We start from the raw sequence: 19,120 nt of genomic DNA on the forward strand, positions 1-19,120 counted from the left end.
GAGAGAAACACAACTTAAATACAATTCAGGTGTTCAATCAATTAGTCAATGAACTAATAACATGACTAACTTGATTACAGAGCAGTTAGTCACACCTGTGACACAAACTTGTGATCCCTCAGGCCAAACTAATTCAGTGGTTGGTACACACACCTGCTCCCATACATTCCTCTCAGCAGTGCTTGCTGCAGTTCTGTTTAAATGGGATTTGGTATGTTTAAACAGCAGATCTGTTCTACCACAGCTTCAAACAGCCCAGTCTAATGGATGCTCACCTTAATGAAGACCTTGGGGAGCAATTCATGATTTTTGCCTATTCAGAACCATTGGTATATGAATCAACACTAGTCTAGAAACAGATGGAAGGACTCAATTTAAAACCGTTACTGTTTTCTTAGTCTGCCCCGGACTCGAATCCTGTCAGGGTTACCAATTGCGTAACGGTAACTCGCTCTGGAACCGAGAGACCAACGGTATCTAATTTCTATCTTATGGAGTTCAGGAGAGGAGGAGCAAATCACTAGCCATGCTGCACTCAAGCTTTTGGTCCCGTCTTTGTTAGCTGAGGGAAGTCTGCGCCTCACTTTCCCTTTACCAGCGGAGGCGAGTTTGGTAGTCTATTCTCTCTTTTTGGGGGGTGAGCCTTTCTTCCGCCTCTTTCCGTCCTCGCTCCTGTCGCCGTCCGGCTAAGTGGAAGGAAGAAGCATATCTGTTTTTACGGAGTAAATACCTGCCTGCTCGTCCGGCACCCATGAATTCGGATATAAATGTGTACCTCGGCCGGGACAAAACGGGCATCATGCGGAAGAGAGCACTGCTCCTTCGGAAAGGGTGCAGTTTTGAGATTAGTTCGAGGTAGGTGACGCATGGGGTGATGGGGGCTCATTCTGGGTATAAACTCACCACTCCGCGCCATTCGAAACGGGTTATGATCTGGCTTCCCGTAACATTTGAAACAGCACATGTTTGCTTGGGAAAAGTGACCCTTGATATATACCGACCCTATCTCTCCGTGGACTGCGGTTGTGGTGTTTTTTTTTTTTTTTGCATAAGTGAACGTGCTCCTCCAGAGCTCGAGGAATGCCCAAAATAAACATGCGGGTTCACTCTGCGAACTGCGAACCCGGTCTATTACGTTAGCCTACAGTCAATTCGAACTGATCAATGTTTCATTGTAGGCTACAGTTAACTGCAGACTGTGGGATTTTGTGAAATGTCTGTGGCATTGCTGAATTTGATTTAGATGAGCATGAAACGTTATAACCGAACATGCGTTTCAATGCGTACTGTCTTTTTGGATGTTGTGTTATTTAAAATCGAGTTTATGAAATTGTCTCCACAACTGTGCGCCCATATTTTGGACCGTTACGCATGGATGTCTGTCACTTCTGGTGGTGCAAAAATCACTATCTGGTGCACTGTTATCAATGTTATATATTAGCCTACAGCAGTAATCTATGCGCTCTGTGTGTGGTTCATCGATCTGAGAGGCGCACAGATCAGCCTATTATCAGTTCATTCGAGGTGCTCCCACGTGGAGAGGGCACCGACAAGCACAGCATGACCGGGTGAGTTGTATGCTGTGCACACCCGGAGGGACTCTCTCCACTCGGGAGTCCACCGCTCGTCCACGCAGGGGGTTCTTAGAGCTGCAGCTAGCCCCGGTCATAGACTGCCTGTCTGCTGTCTTGCGCATCAAAGGTAGCGGGGGGGCGAAGAAAATGTCAAGTGTTCTCTTCGTCTGCCAGTTTGTAGTACCAGACTGTAGGCTACATACCGTTACCCACAATATGTAGCGCACAATATGCATATGGTACATGTATCTACACTGGACAGAAATGCACACCGTTGATCTTCAACTGTGGAATAGAGAGGAATTCTGGTCTTATTTATAGCTCACTCACGTTCACTTATTGTCAAGTTCACTCCCCGGTCTCGTCGCTAGAAGGCACCCATGACTCCCTTCCTCACTGTCAGCCATGGCACTGATTAGAAGTCTGTCAAATACATTTGATTACATGGTCATTTTATCCGTCCCCCACACAGTACATAGCCTAATATAATCAGATTTTGATGGTGTACATAACTCATATGCGACTAACAGACATATTGTCAATGGTCTTTTGTGGTTTAGACTAATATTTATGCTGTCCTGGCCTCAGCAGCATGTATTGGATAGACAGACAACAGGTGTGTTAAAAATCGATGTTCAGTTTCCATATCTGTGACATAAGGTCATGTTTACGTTTTATATCCTCTGCACTGTTGCCAAAACTTTAATTCAGATAAATATTTTTATTGCATACCTTATTTTATATGTAAATGTGTGACCTTCTGTTTTTCCCATTCTATCTATCTATCTATCTATCTATCTATCTATCTATCTATCTATCTATCTATCTATCTATCTATCTATCTATCTATCTATCTATCTATCTATCTATCTATCTATCTATCTATCTATCTATCTATCTATCTCAATCAAAAGTTTGGACACACCTACTCATTCCAGGGTTTTTCTTTATTTTTACTGTTTTCTACATTGTAGAATAATAGTGAAGCCATCACAACTATCAAATAACACATATGGAATCATGCAGTAACCAAAAAAGTGTTAAATAAATCAAAATATATTTCAGATTCTTCAAAGTGGCCACCCTTTGCCTTGATGACAGCTTTGCACACTCTTGGCATTCTCTCAACCAGCTTCATGAGGTAGTCACCTGGAATGCATTTCAATTAACAGGTGTGGCTTGTTAAAAGTTAATTTGTGGTATTTCTTTCCTTAATGCGTTTGAGCATACAGAACAGGTAAACAGAACAAATCCCTATTTGTAAAAAACCAAGTCCATATTATGGAAATAACAGCTCAAATAAGCAAAGATAAACAACAGTCCCTCATTACTTTAAGACATGAAGGTCAGTCAATCTGGAAACTTTCAAGAACTTTGAACGTTTCTTCACTGTCTCGTGAGGACCGCCACAGGAAAGGAAGAGCCAGAGTTGCCTCTGCTGTAGAGGATAAGTTCATTAAAGTTACCAGCCTCAGAAATTGCAGCCCAAATAAATGCCTCACAGAGTTCAAGTAACAGACACATCTCAACATCAACTGTTCAGAGGAGACTGCGTGAATCAGGCCTTCATAGTCAAATTGCTGCAAAGAAACCACTACTAAAGGACACCAATAATAAGAGACTTGCTTGGGCCGAGAAATGCAAGCAATGGACATCAGACCGATGTGTCTTTGTGAGAAGCAGAGTAGATGAACAGATGATCTCCATGTGTGGTTCCCACCGTGAAGCATGGAGGAGGGTGTGTGGGGGTGCTTTGCTGGTGACACTGTTGATTTAATTAGAATTCAAGGCACACTTAACCAGCATGGCTACCACAGCATTCTACAGCGATACGCCATCCACTCTGGTTTGCGCTTAGTGGAACTATCATTTGTTTTTCAACAGGTGCCAACAAGTGCTCAACATATGTGAGAAGTCCTTCAAGACTGTTGGAAAAGCATTCCTCATGAAGCTGGTTGAGAGAGTGCCAAGAGTGTGCAAGGCTGTCATCAAGGCAAAAGGTGGCTACTTTGAAAACTCTAAAATCAAAATATATATTGATTAATTTAACACTTAAAAAAATGTTTTTATTACTACATGATTCAATATGTGTTATTTCATAGTTTTTATGTCTTAACTATTATTCTAGATTGTAAAAAATAGTTAAAATAAAATAACCCTTGAATGAGTAGGTGTGTCCAAGTGTTTGACTGGTCCTGTATATTTGTATAAACGACTTTAGTGCATTCTTGTTTTTCTCTGAGTCATGTGTGTGTGTGTCTGTAGACATGTTCGAGGTGTCGGAGGTCTTCTGTGGGTGGGTCGCACTTTCAGAATAGAAACATGCATAAGCAATGGTGTGTGGGCGCAATGGGCACAGCTCTCTGTGAAGCACTTACTTTCAAATTACAGCCTTCTTCGTATAAGTTGATTTATTCTCTGTACTCAGAGAGAGAGTGTGTGTGTACTCAGAGAGAGTGTTCATACTCTGCTCAGAACTCAGTGCTAGATTGTAGAGACCTGTGAAATAGTCCCTCTCAGACCGGAGGTAATTAAAGACGATCAGAAGAGACCCTGGGCCCCAGACTGGGGCTCTTATGTGCTGAAATATTTTGTAATTTTTTTGTCGATGTCTCACAAGGACCCTCAAGATACCTTGAGATCAACAGATTTTGTCCATGTGGAGTTTGTCTGTGTGCTCTTGAATCCACACACGCACGCACCCACACACACGCTTGCACACACAGCCTGCGTACACACACACACACACACACACACACACACACACACACACACACACACACACACACAGACTCCAAGCCAGACAAATAGCCAGGCTAACAAGGACAGAAAGAGAGCGAGCAAGACACACTTGTGCTGAACGGCCAGCAAATACTGCATCCAAACGGGCAGATGGACCAACACTCACAAACACACACACGTGACATTCAGACAACACACAGTATAGGCTGCATGGTTGATATGTAGCTTGGCTTGCTTTATTGACAGATTATGTAGCTTGGCTTGCTTTATTGACAGATTATGTAGTTTGGCTTGCTTTATTGACAGATTATGTAGCTTGGCTTGCGTTATTGAGAGATTATGTAATTTGGCTTGCTTTATTGACAGATTATGTAGCTCGGCTTGCTTTATTGACAGATTATGTAGCTTGGTTTGCTTTATTGACAGATTATGTAGCTTGGCTTGCTTTATTGACAGATTATGTAGCTTGGCTTGCGTTATTGACAGATTATGTAATTTGGCTTGCTTTATTGACAGATTATGTAGCTTGGCTTGCTTTATTGACAGATTGTCTGGTTGACAGATTATGTAATTTTGCTTGCTTTATTGACAGATTATGTAGCTTGGCTTGCTTTATTGACAGATTGTCTGGTTGACAGATTATGTCATTTTGCTTGCTTTATTGACAGATTATGTAGCTTGGCTTGCTTTATTGACAGATTATGTAGCTTGGCTTGCTTTATTGACAGATTGTCTGGTTGACAGATTATGTAACTTTGCTTGCTTTATTGACAGATTATGTAGCTTGGCTTGCTTTATTGACAGATTATGTAGCTTGGCTTGCTTTATTGACAGATGATGTAGTTTGGCTTGCTTTATTGACAGATTGCCTGGTTAATTTATAGCTGGTTGAAGCAAATCATATCTTGCTTCCCTCGCTGTGTTAACAGCATCCACTAACAGCTTGGCTTTACTCTTTTAAATAATTCAGATGTTGAAGCATTAAAATCCCATTTGGAGACATCCCCAAAGCCTTTGAGAGGAATCTACTCCAGAACTACTTCTCTTGCAGACCAGGGTTCAAACTATATTCAATCTTTCAAATACTTTCAGGGTTTACAGTACTTTAGTCTGCATAAAGTGCCAAATGGGTGGGGTTTAAACTTTTCAGACTATTTTATTGGTTCAATTTTGCAAGGCAAGCTCAATCAAACACAGCTAACGTATTTGAAATGATTTCCAGTAGTATTTGAACCCAAGTCTGTTCCCAAGATGTCTCCCCCAGATGTTCGAGCCAGTCTAGTCTCGGCTGTCTGCTGAGAAGAGGCAGTCAGGGGCCTATTCCCCCCAGTCTGATAAAAATAACCCATGACACAACCCTCCTGCTTCAATTCAACTACCACAGACCTACACATGGACACACTCCAGAAGCTGTGTGTTTGTGTGTGGGGGGGGCTCTCTGTCTGCCTGTGGGGAGGGGCTCACTGTGTGTGTGGGGAGGGGCTCTCTGTGTGTGTGTGGGGGGGAGGGGCTCTGTGTGTGTGTGTGTGGGGGGGGAGGGGCTCTCTGTGTGTGTGTGTGTGTGTGTGTGTGGGGAGGAGCTCTCTGTGTGTGTGTGTGTGGGGAGGGGCTCTTTCTGTGTGTGTGTGTGGGGAGGGGCTCTCTCTGTGTGTGTGTGGGGAGGGGCTCTCTGTCTGTGTGGGGGAGGGGCTCTCTGTGTGTGTGTGGGGGGGTGTATGATATGACACTAATAGAGGGACAGCTAGACTGGACTGCTCCCCTCAGGATAATCAGATGCCCCTGACCTCAGATTACTGACCCATCATCACAGCCCTGACACACACACTACGGTTAGATTAGTGTGCCAATCTGTCCCTGTAATAGCCTACTGTGTTGATGTTGACATTAATACATAATCAGACTATCAGAAGCCTGAGAGGGGAAGAGATGAGCTACATATTGATAGCCTGGGGGACGACAGACTGTCCCTGTAATGGCCTACTGTGTTGATGTTGACATTAATACATAATCAGACTATAAGAAGCCTGAGGGGAAGAGATGAGCTACATATTGAAGAGATGAGCTACATATTGATAGCCTGGGGGACGACAGACTGTCCCTGTAATAGCCTACTGTGTTGATGTTGACATTAATACATAATCAGACTATCAGAAGCCTGAGAGGGGAAGAGATGAGCTACATATTGATAGCCTGGGGACGACAGACTGTCCCTGTAATGGCCTACTGTGTTGATGTTGACATTAATACATAATCAGACTATCAGAAGCCTGAGAGGGGAAGAGATGAGCTACATATTGATAGCCTGGGGGACGACAGACTGTCCCTGTAATGGCCTACTGTGTTGATGTTGACATTAATACATAATCAGACTATCAGAAGCCTGAGAGGGGAAGAGATGAGCTACATATTGATAGCCTGGGGGACGACAGACTGTCCCTGTAATAGCCTACTGTGTTGATGTTGACATTAATACATAATCAGACTATCAGAAGCCTGAGAGGGGAAGAGATGAGCTACATATTGATAGCCTGGGGGACGACAGACTGTCCCTGTAATAGCCTACTGTGTTGATGTTGACATTAATACATAATCAGACTATCAGAAGCCTGAGAGGGGAAGAGATGAGCTACATATTGATAGCCTGGGGGACGACAGACTGTCCCTGTAATGGCCTACTGTGTTGATGTTGACATTAATACATAATCAGACTATCAGAAGCCTGAGAGGGGAAGAGATGAGCTACATATTGATAGCCTGGGGGACAACAGACTGTCCCTGTAATAGCCTACTGTGTTGATGTTGACATTAATACATAATCAGACTATCAGAAGCCTGAGAGGGGAAGAGATGAGCTACATATTGATAGCCTGGGGGACAACAGACTGTCCCTGTAATAGCCTACTGTGTTGATGTTGACATTAATACATAATCAGACTATAAGAAGTCTGAGAGGGGAAGAGATGAGCTACATATTGATAGCCTGGGGGACGACAGACTGTCCCTGTAATAGCCTACTGTGTTGATGTTGACATTAATACATAATCAGACTATCAGAAGCCTGAGAGGGGAAGAGATTGATAGCCTGGGGGGAAGAGATGAGCCTACTGTGTTGATGTTGACATTAATACATAATCAGACTATCAGAAGCCTGAGAGGGGAAGAGATGAGCTACATATTGATAGCCTGGGGGACAACAGACTGTCCCTGTAATGGCCTACTGTGTTGATGTTGACATTAATACATAATCAGACTATCAGAAGCCTGAGAGGGGAAGAGATGAGCTACATATTGATAGCCTGGGGACGACAGACTGTCCCTGTAATAGCCTACTGTGTTGATGTTGACATTAATACATAATCAGACTATCAGAAGCCTGAGAGGGGAAGAGATGAGCTACATATTGATAGCCTGGGGGACGACAGACTGTCCCTGTAATGGCCTACTGTGTTGATGTTGACATTAATACATAATCAGACTATCAGAAGCCTGAGAGGGGAAGAGATGAACTACATATTGATAGCCTGGGGGACGACAGACTGTTCCTGCATCAGCCACCTGCACTAAAACCAACCTGTAAAGGTCTATACATCAATGAGTTACACATCTTTCTGAAAAGGGATAATGAAAGGATATTACTAGCTAGAGCCAACCACCATTTTACAATTGCTTGTTGAATACTTCCATACAGCCAATAGAAAATATGTTACCACACCTCCATCAAAACGGCTATTTCCTGTGTTAGTCTATGCAGTCAGCTCAGTACCATTTTCCCATGTTATCAGCCAGTCAGTAGCACTCAGTAATAGGGCTGGGCGATATGGCAAATAAATTATCACAATATCTATATATTTTTTCATTCAATAACGATAATTATCACGATATTAATCAAATCATGTTTAAAAGGTGCATATCTGCTTCAGACTCAAGAATGCCTGAACAAACCGTTGGGCCAGTAACCGAAAGGTTGCTAGATTGAATCTCCGAGCTGACAAGGTAGAAATCTGTTGTTCTACCCCTGTACAAGACAGTTAACCCACTGCTACTCAATAGGCCATCATTGTAAGTAAGAAGTTGTTCTTAACTGACTTGTGTCGTGACGTTGTATTGGTTAATATGGCGACTGCTGCTCATTGAATGATTAGTGGTTTATAATTGTGTGATTAAATGAATCAGGCAGTTATTCACTCATTAACCTGGGACACCATGGGAAATGTGGTTTTATTGAGTTTCTATTTCCCAAATTAACTCAAAGAATATCAGAATATCAATTTTACAACAGTTGCTAATTAATCAATTTCCTCTACAGTCTCATTCTGAACGTGGCATAATCCGTGAATCTGCACAAACCCGAGTCCCAATAATGAGTCCGTACCACACCAATCTTAGTTGATTATTTATTTACTAACAAGCTAAAATGATAATATAAGATACACATACACAAAAACACAGTTTAGGCTATTGATTAGAACTTAGTACAACGGGGCAACACATTATGACGTGTGTTACCCAAAATGGGGATTTAAAAGAGAGAGAAAAAGAGAAAGTACACGAGAGAAATATACATTTGGGTGCATTTGTCAGCTATGCTTATTTTAACCCTATCCTTGTCCCGAACTGCCGCTCTTATGTGTCAGAATATAATGATGTAATTACGCGTTGAAGGTCTCCGATGGGGTTTTCGGCTTCTCGGATGGCGCACTCTGATTGTCCTCACGATGTCAGTGTCCTTTGTATTAGTGTCTGTTTCCTCGCCATTGTTCTGAAAGGGGTCTTCTGAGGACAGCCAGCATGTAGCTCAGGGCTCACAGCGTAGGAATGAAAGCAGTGTAGATACAGGATTCAATGAAGAGTGGTGACCGGGTGGCCGGTTGTAAATTCACCCTCTTAGACGCAGCGACTCACCCGTAGCATGGATAGAAGACGGTTCCCTTTGTCTTCAACCTCGTGTTACGTTTTGGGTTTGACTACTCAGACCTTGGCTGCAGCTCGGGTCACTTAGTCTCACATGTACATTTTTAACTCACATGTCTTATACCCTTGGGTCAGAAGTGGGCGTAACCACCTTTAGGGCAATTCTCTGAGCGTACCAAGTTACGAGGCAAGGTCTGGATTTCACTCAGATCCAATTTAGACAACTAACTTCACATTTCATCTTTACCAAAACATTCTCTTTGATTTGGACATTTTCCACCCAACGTACAATGTATAAACATCAAGCGTATACTAGGACAACTCTTAAATGTACACTGTTTTCGTTATAACGTCGTCCTTTAACTTTTAATAACAAAACAAAAATGACATTAATTTTCATATTCCAACTTTCGTCATTACCACCATTGTGGCTGACGAAAACCCATTGTCCCAAAGTCCATTTATTGTCATTACCACCATTGTGGCTGACAAAACCCATTGTCCCAAAGTCCATTTATTGTCATTACCACCATTGTGGCTGACGAAAACCCATTGTCCCAAAGTCCATTTATTGTCATTACCACCATTGTGGCTGACGAAAACCCATTGTCCCAAAGTCCATTTATTGTCATTACCACCATTGTGGCTGACGAAAACCCATTGTCCCAAAGTCCATTTATTGCATGTCAATGTTCTGAAGCCGGTTCTCCATAGTGAGAGGACTAAGGAATTTTGTCTGCTTCCTTAGATTTACAATGGGTGTGAGGTGTCATAAAAAAAAACTATCTTCATACCCCTTGATCTCTTCTCCTCTGGTGGGTGTGAGAGATCTCTCTGTAGGATTGTGGTCCCCGGTAACCTGAGCCGAGCAGGACAGTCATGACACTTGCCTAGTTAAATAAAGGTTACATTTTTTTTAAATGATGTGAGTTACACATAAAATTATACTTGAAGGAAAATTGTTCCATGTTTGCAGCCAGGGAGCATGTACCTGGGGTCAATGAAATTGAGAACCCTCTTGAAACCTTCCTTTTTGACTGTGCTAATTGGTAGCATGTCCTTAGCAATGCATATTAGCATTTGTGACGTCTTTTTGATGTTTGCTTGTATGGCATAAGCGATGTCAGTGTTGACTGCTTTGGGCAAACATCCCTAGATTGGCTGGAGCTTGAGGGGCGTTTATCAATACTGTGGCGCAATCTCTAACTTCCTGCATGTTCCAAAGAGTGATTTTGCTTCAGATGTTGAATAATGTCTGTCATATTACCAGACTTCGTAGCCACCTGTCTACGGCACAATTTGCACCAAATATTGCTCTGCTCTTTGTCAGACTTCAAGAAGCCAAACCACTTCCAGATTACTGAAACAGTTGAACCCTTTTTATCGATAATTTATTCGTTGAAAGCTGCTCCTTTCCATGGCTATCACTGCCACTTTTCGCCTACATCACTCATTTTTCGTGGTTAACAGTGGCTACTCCATCACTCAAGGTTTTAAATGGTTTTTAGTGCATATTGTCACTTCTCCGCACGTTCCTGCTGTGTCAGAGGTGAAATGGACTGCTGTACCTAATTATTCTATGTTGATATTATCGAAAATGAATCTATACGTTTTTATATCGTTATTGAGGGAAGTAATGACCTAATTATTGATATTGATTTATTGCCCAGCCCTACTCAGTAATAGGGCTTTTTTCTGTGTGTTAGGTCTGTGAGGTCAGATTGACACACTGAGTCACACCTGGGTGAGATGATCCAATCCCCTAACACCTTGCTCTATTGATTCACATATCTGCATATTTCCTGGCACTCAGCAGACGAGAAATGTGTTAATCTTCTTATAGTGCTCTGGTAACACCAGCTGCCTAACATACCTTTCCTTAAATTATCTCCAAAATGCTTTCCTTATTGATCCCCTATGTCTCAGACTTTCACCACATCAATTTAGTGTATCCTGGGGGCACACATTAGGGCACACAATGGAAAACGTTTTAAAACGCTTTGCTACGCTAAGCGGTTGTCCAGGTAGTCCCTCCCTGTTTTAGTATGTTTTTTTCCAGCTGTTGTCTGATGAACATGACACAGGTATTTCATCTTAAGAGAATCACAGTATATTCCTTGTCCGTGTATGGACGGAGTCATGCAGGAATACCATGTAATCTCTTTTCGCAATATGTGGACAGATAGAAGTGATTAAGCAGTGAAAACATATTCTGTCATTTTGACCAGTACATCCTACTGAAACTCTGCTCTCTCTCTCTCTCTCTCTCTCTCTCCTCCCACAATATCCTCAGAGAGAGGTTTCATTAAAGTTGATTTACTTTGAAACATTATCTATGTCTATATAAATCTGTCCAGCTGCCAAATAGTGTTGTGTAACCAACCACAGTACAGTACAGGGGAATCCACTCTCTTGTGACAGCATGTTGGGTTGAGAACAAAACAGCCAGAAAAACAGTCAGAAGACTGGATCCAGATGGGGTTGAATCATCTGATCATCGGAATTATTGGAACATTTACTTTCCGATGTTCAAATCCCGTTCACGCGTGTTCCTGAGTAAAACATGTTAGTGAGAAAGTATTGTTATGAACTTTTCCCGTCAGAAAGATGACAGGTAGTTTCAGAGGGAGTGCACAAACGCAGTTTCCCAGACATGCTGTGACCCTGTCGGTAAGAGTGTCTCTGATTGGCTGCGCCTGTGGGGTCTTGCCTGTGTGAGCATGTCGTGACCTCCGATGGGAGGAGGTATGATGGGGTGTTGTGACAGCTCTCTGACTCGCAATCTGTCATTGTGTTTATATTGCTGCTCTAGTGGGAAACTGCATCATATAGTAGACAGACAGAGAAAGGGGAAGTGTGTGTGTGTGTGTGTGTGTGTGTGTGTGTGTGTGTGTGTGTGTGTGTGTGTGTGTGTGTGTGTGTGTGTGTGTGTGTGTGTGTGTGTGTGTGTGTGTGTGTGTGTGTGTGTGTGTGTGTGTGTGTAATGGATGGAAAGTGTTCCATATTACAGAGCAGAGCATCACTATATTTGACAGCTCTGTGCTTTGTGTAAGTGGTTTGAGTTTCATGTTTGCATGATATTTGATACTGTACTGTACCTGAATTCACCCATGTGAGGGGTGTGTGTGTCTGTGTCTGCCAGTGTGTGCGAGCGTGGGTGCACAGCAGAGGAGGCTGGTGGGAGGAGCTATTGGAGGACAGGCTCATTGTAATGGCTGGAATGAAATGAATGGAACGGTATAAAACACATCAAATATATGGAAACCACATGTTTGACTCCGTTCCATTAAATCCATTCCAGCCATTACAATGAGCCCATCCTCCTATAGCCCATCCTCCTCCCATTCTCCTACCAGCATCCTCTGGTGCACGTGCATGCTTTTGTATTTGTGTGTGTTTGAGTGTGTATCTTTAGCCTTTGACTCTGACATGTTCTCTTGGCTAAATTCCCAATCTGTCCCTCATACCATCATGGCCACCTAATCATCCCCAGCTTCCAGTTGGCTCATTCATCCCCCTTCCTCTCGTTGCTGTACTTACCTGGTAAAGTTAGGGCTCTAGTCAAAAGTAGTGCACTATATAGGGAATAGGTTGTAATTTGGGACAAGTCAGCCCCAGAGAGGGCTCACTGAGCTCAGATAAACAAGGGACCATAATCACTGCCATGTGTGTCTTCAGCAGAAACAGCCCACCAGTCAATACATCCCACCAGTCAATACTGCCCACCAGTCAATATGACAGCCCGCCAGTCAATACAGCCCACCAGTCAATACAGCCCACCAGTCAATACAGCCCACCAGTCAATGACAGCCCGCCAGTCAATACAGCCCACCAGTCAATACAGCCCACCAGTCAATACAGCCCACCAGTCAATACAGCCCACCAGTCAATGACAGCCCACCAGTCAATACAGCCCACCAGTCAATACAGCCCACCAGTCAATACAGCCCACCAGTCAATGACAGCCCACCAGTCAATACAGCCCACCAGTCAATACAGCCCCCAGTCAATACAGCCCACCAGTCAATACAGCCCACCAGTCAATACAGCCCACCAGTCAATATGACAGCCCACCAGTCAATACAGCCCACCAGTCAATACAGCCCACCAGTCAATGACAGCCCACCAGTCAATACAGCCCACCAGTCAATACAGCCCACCAGTCAATACAGCCCACCAGTCAATGACAGCCCGCCAGTCAATACAGCCCACCAGTCAATACAGCCCACCAGTCAATACAGCCCACCAGTCAATGACAGCCCACCAGTCAATACAGCCCACCAGTCAATACAGCCCACCAGTCAATACAGCCCACCAGTCAATACAGCCCACCAGTCAATACAGCCCACCAGTCAATACAGCCCACCAGTCAATGCAGCCCTCCTCATTACAGCCCACCAGTCATTACAGCCCCTTGATTACAGCCCGTCTCTCTTGATTACAGCCCACCTTGATTACAGCCCACCTTGATTACAGCCCTCTTGATTACAGCCCACTCTTGATTACAGCCCACTTGATTACAGACATCCCTCTTGATTACAGCCCTCTTGATTACAGACCTCTCTTGATTACAGCCCTCTTGATTACAGACCTCTCTTGATTTACAGCCCTCTTGATTACAGCCCTCTCTTGATTACAGCCCTCTTGATTACAGACGTCTCTCTTGATTACAGCCCTCTTGATTACAGACGTCTCTCTTGATTACAGCTCTCTTGATTACAGACGTCTCTCTTGATTACAGCCCTCTTGATTACAGACCTCTCTTGATTACAGCCCTCTTGATTACAGACATCTCTCTTGATTACAGCCCTCTTGATTACAGACCTCTCTTGATTACAGCCCTCTTGATTACAGACCTCTCTTGATTTACAGCCCTCTCTTAATTACAGCCCTCTAATGATTAAAGCAGTCTCTATGTAAACATCTTGCTTATTCAAGCCCCATCTGGATCCATTTATGGCTTAAAGCCACATACCTACATATTACAGCAAATGTATGTGTGTTTGTGTGTGTGTATGCATCCGTGTGTCCGTGCCTGTGTGTGTGCATATGTGTTAATTTGTGTGTGTAGCACACACAGCTCTGGGAAGATTCGCTCTGGAAAGCGTTTTCCGTTATAGCGTACTGCTGGAAGGGGCCCAGCGTGCGTGTATGGAAGGAGTTGTACTTTCACAGGGCATTGGTTGAGACTCAGGGGGTTTGAGTACAGCCACAAGCCACATGCAAGGAGAGGAGGAACGAAGGCTGGGTGTGTTTTTGTCTTTCAACAGTTATATAAACATCCCATTTTGACCTCTCTTGTTCAGTGAGGTGACTTAAGAAGTGTGTTTGTGTATAAGTGTTTGTTTGAGTGTTTATATAGTGTGTTTATCATATTTGTGAGTGTGAGCGAGAACAGATTGAAGTCACTTGGCTGAATGAATGAAAGAAAGATCAAACGCCAGTGGCAAGATTATGATATTGACTTGCCTCAATCTTCATGACTTGTTACAGTAGAGTAGAGACAGCAGAGAACTCCAAACCCTAAACCAGAGATGACTGTTTTTCAATATGAAAGCACAAGAAAGTGATACCACGGTTGTATACATTAAGCAGCAAATGGAAGAAAACTGACTGAAACAGGGAGGGACTACTTGGACTTGTCCAATAAGAAACGCTCAAAGCCGCATTCCATAGCTAAATGTTTTAAAACGTTTCACATTGCATGCCGTAATGAATAAAACCCATCTATCTCAACTAAAAGGTATTGGTGCACAGGGAGGGAGGGGTACTGCTCTCCAATAGAGGTTATTTGCCTTGTGGTTTCTAGGTTAAGCCTGATAAACAATATTCTACTTGGTTAGACAGAGAGAGCAAGAGACGGAAAGAGAGAGGAGAGAGAGACTGCGAGACAGAGATGCCGAGAGAGGGAGAGAAAGGCAGAAAGAGAGAGAGAGAAAGAGAGAGAGAGAGAGAGACATAGAGGGAGAGTGGGGGGAAGAGTGAGAGAGAGAGAAAATAGAACCAGCAGATAAGGATATATTTTCAGAACATTTGGGAGGAGGTTGTAAAGTTCTAGGTCTAGTTAAAGTGGAGAGTTGTAGTCTATCTTACAATAACTGAGCAAAGGAAACTGCCCCAGGCCTCCCACCCCATCATACTGCACACTAGGAGCAGCGTTCAGTAGAAAAGGAATTGCTAACGTAATAAGAAAGAAAGAAAATAGCTAAGGCACAGTCAGTGGTCATAGGGATTTTTAGGCCCTAGAAAACCCAAAGCAATATCTTACCAATCTACTGGTAGCTACTAATATTGGACGGCTTAGCTGAAGTATCCATAACAATTGTTCATTTTGTGATAAAATAAATTGACACAGAGTTTGAAGGAAATCCTTATATATTAGACCTTAGAGGAAGAGTGTAAGAAGATGTGAGGAGTACCTTTATGTTCACCATAGTACCCTGATAGGATGATGATGTAATGACAGGATTTACATACACACACACACACACATACACATACACATACACATACACACACACACTCACACCATCCGTCAGCCCCTCTGACAGCCCGGCCTCCCTGCTGTTCTTCCCTACAGGTGTGTAATGATGACAGATGGCCCCTAGGTCAACTACTACTGTTACACATGTTCCTGTCTCTCTCTCTCACACACGCACACACACACACGCACTAGGTGATCTCCTGCTGTCAGACATGTTCCTGTCTCTCTCTCTCACCCACAAGGTGATCTCCTGCTGTCAGACATGTTCCTGTCTCTCTCTCTCTCACACGCACATGCACTGGTGATCTCCTGCTGTCAGACATGTTCCTGTCTCTCTCTCTCACACACACACACACACACACACACTCACAAGGTGATCTCCTGCTGTCAGACATGTTCCTCTCTCTCTCTCTCACACACACACACACACTAGGTGATCTCCTGCTGTCAGACATGTTCCCGTCTCACAAATACGCATACAAGTAAATACATCTCTCACTGTGTCTTTTGATGTGAATCTGTTGTTGTGTAGCCCTACAACACACACACACACACACACACACAAGTACTCCCTGTCCTACATCTGAGGTTCAACGCAGTCTTCTCATGTTCCAGATAAATGAGTGATACAGGATGTGGCCACAAGAGGGCAGCGGAAGGATGGGAATGAATGGCGGTGATTTACAATATCCTGGCTGCTGTTTTCACCAGAACCACATACTATGGGTTGTAGTGTTAATGTATGGCCAGTAGGGGGTAGTAGTATAACATGCAGTAGGACATGGAGGGGCCCAGTAGGGGGTAGTAGTATAACATGCAGTAGGACATGGAGGGGCCCAGTAGGGGGTAGTAGTATAACATGCAGTAGGACATGGAGGGGCCCAGTAGGGGGTAGTAGTATAACATGCAGTAGGACATGGAGGGGCCCAGTAGGGGGTAGTAGTATAACATGCAGTAGGACATGGAGGGGCCCAGTAGGGGAGGGGTATAACATGCAGTAGGACATGGAGGGGCCCAGTAGGGGGTAGTAGTATAACATGCAGTAGGACATGGAGGGGCCCAGTAGGGGGTAGTAGTATAACATGCAGTAGGACATGGAGGGGAATCTTTGGCTGTGTCTGAAAACATTAGTAGCCGGCAAATTCTTCCTCCCTCCTTGTTTCCTTATTAATTCCTCTTAAACCTCATTGAAGGAGGAGATCCAAGGAAGGGGCCTTGAATCCTCTCCTTCAACATGCTTTGCGCCCCGAGACACTCAGTTTGACACTTCCCACCCACTAATGATTAAGGTTAGGATTAGGGGAGGGTAAACTGATCCTAATACCTGTGCCAACAGGCGGCTTCTACCTGGAGCAGAGATTGAGGCAGTAGCAGAGATTGAGGCAGCAGCAGAGATTGAGGCAGCAGCAGAGATTGAGGCAGCAGCAGAGATTGAGGCAGGCAGCAGCAGAGATTGAGGCAGTAGCAGCAGCAGAGATTGAGGCAGTAGCAGCAGCAGAGATTGAGGCAGTAGCAGAGATTGAGGCAGCAGCAGAGATTGAGGCAGTAGCAGAGATTAATTCAATTGAAAGAGGGTCACATGCTGAAACTATTCAAGTGAATCATATTTAGCCTCTTTCATGCAGGTTAACATTTTTTGTCATGAATCTTGTTCTGGAGGCAGCTCTGCGAAGTGGACACAAGCTGGCACAGCCAAACATCACAAGATCATGAACATAACACTAACCCTAACCTAACCACACTGCCAACCCTATAGCCTAACCTTAAATTAAGACCAAAAAGCTTATTTTTTTCCAGTTGGCATTTCTAAATGGAAATCGCTCAGTTCTGCCTCCAGGACAACACTCATGACAATAAACGCCAACCTTCTTCTGGCATTTCCCCTAATGGTTAAAGCTACAGTCTGGGATCTGTGAATCTGTTCCATGGTAATTTCAATTCACCCATTGATTCTCGAAGAATATAACTTTTACATCCCAGATTGTACAGTAGCTTTAAGGTTAGGATAAATTGGAGGTAAGCTGATCCTAGATCTGGCCAATTTGTGTAGAGACAGCAACGCAACCTTACTCATTCAACTGAAACAGGTTGTAAATCACACTCTTCTTCCTGGAGTAAGGTGCGTATTTTCATAGCCGGGGGCCAGCAGTAATATTATGATGTTCCATCGCTATTATCCATCCATTCCTATTAGAGCTCGACCAATTAATCGGAATGGCCGATTTCAGGGCCGATTTCAAGTTTTCATAACAATTGGAAATCGGTATTTTTGGACACCGATATGGCTGATTTTGAAAATGTATTTCTTTATTTTTTACACCTTTATTTAATCTTTATTTAACTAGGCAAGTCAGTTAAGAAAACATTCTTATTTTCAATTATGGCCTAGGAACGGTGGGTTAACTGCCTTGTTCAGGGGCAGAATGACAGATTTTTACCTTGTCAGCTCGGGGACTCAATCTTGCAACCTTACAGTTAACTAGTCCAATGCTCTAACCACCTGCTTTACATTGCACTCCACGAGGAGCCTGCCTGTTACGCGAATGCAGTAAGCCAAGGTAAGTTGCTAGCTAGCATTAAACTTATCTTATAAAAAACAATCAATCAATCATAATCACTAGTTAACTACACATGGTTGATGATATTACTAGTTTATCTAGCGTGTCCTGCATTGCATATAATCGATGTGGTGCGTATTCGCGAAAAAGGACTGTCGTTGCTCCAACGTGTACCTAACCATAAACATCAATGCCTTTCTTAAAATCAATACACAGAAGTATATATTTTTAAACCTGCATATTTAGCTAAAAGAAATCCAGGTTAGCAGGCAATATTAACCAGGTGAAATTGTGTCACTTCTCTTGCGTTCATTGCACGCAGAGTCAGGGTATGTGCAACAGTTTGGGCCAACTAATTTGCCAGAATTTTACGTAATTATGACATACATTGAAGGTTGTGCAATGTAACAGGAATATTTAGACTTATGGATGCCACCCGTTAGATAAAATACGGAACGGTTCCGTATTTCACTGAAATAATAAACGTCTTGTTTTCGAGATGATAGTTTCCGGATTCGACCATATAAATGACCTAAGGCTCGCATTTCTATGTGTTATTATGTTATAATTAAGTCTATGATTTGATAGAGCAGTCTGACTGAGCGATGGTAGGCACCAGCAGGCTCGTAAGCATTCATTCAAACAGCATTTTGCCAGCAGCTCTTTGCTGTGCTTCAAGCATTGCGCTGTTTATGACTTCAAGCCCATCAGTTCCCGAGATTAGGCTGGTGTAACCGATGTGAAATGGCTAGCTAGTTAGCAGTGTGCGCGCTAATAGCGTTTCAAACGTCACTCGCTCTGAGACTTGGAGTAGTTATTCCCCTTGCTCTGCATGGGTAACGCTGGCTGTT

At 43.5% G+C, this 19,120-nt stretch overlaps 1 protein-coding gene across 5 annotated transcripts in view; it reads left to right on the top strand.

Annotated features, from left to right (window-relative positions):
* Nucleotides 1-483: 483 nt before the first annotated feature.
* The window catches only part of garnl3 (GTPase activating Rap/RanGAP domain like 3), a 183,186-nt gene continuing 164,549 nt past the window's right edge, over nucleotides 484-19,120 (top strand). For 3 of the 5 annotated variants that reach the window (XM_042302563.1, XM_042302564.1, XM_042302565.1), the window contains exon 1: nucleotides 484-855. In XM_042302563.1, coding sequence (XP_042158497.1) covers nucleotides 752-855 — 104 coding nt within the window. In that variant the 5' untranslated portion in view covers nucleotides 484-751. The remainder of the gene's footprint in view (nucleotides 856-19,120) is intronic. The other 2 variants (XM_042302560.1, XM_042302561.1) reach the window with 1 other exon arrangement.

Source organism: Oncorhynchus tshawytscha, linkage group LG20 (assembly GCF_018296145.1).
Source record: "Oncorhynchus tshawytscha isolate Ot180627B linkage group LG20, Otsh_v2.0, whole genome shotgun sequence".
NCBI lineage: Eukaryota > Metazoa > Chordata > Actinopteri > Salmoniformes > Salmonidae > Oncorhynchus > Oncorhynchus tshawytscha.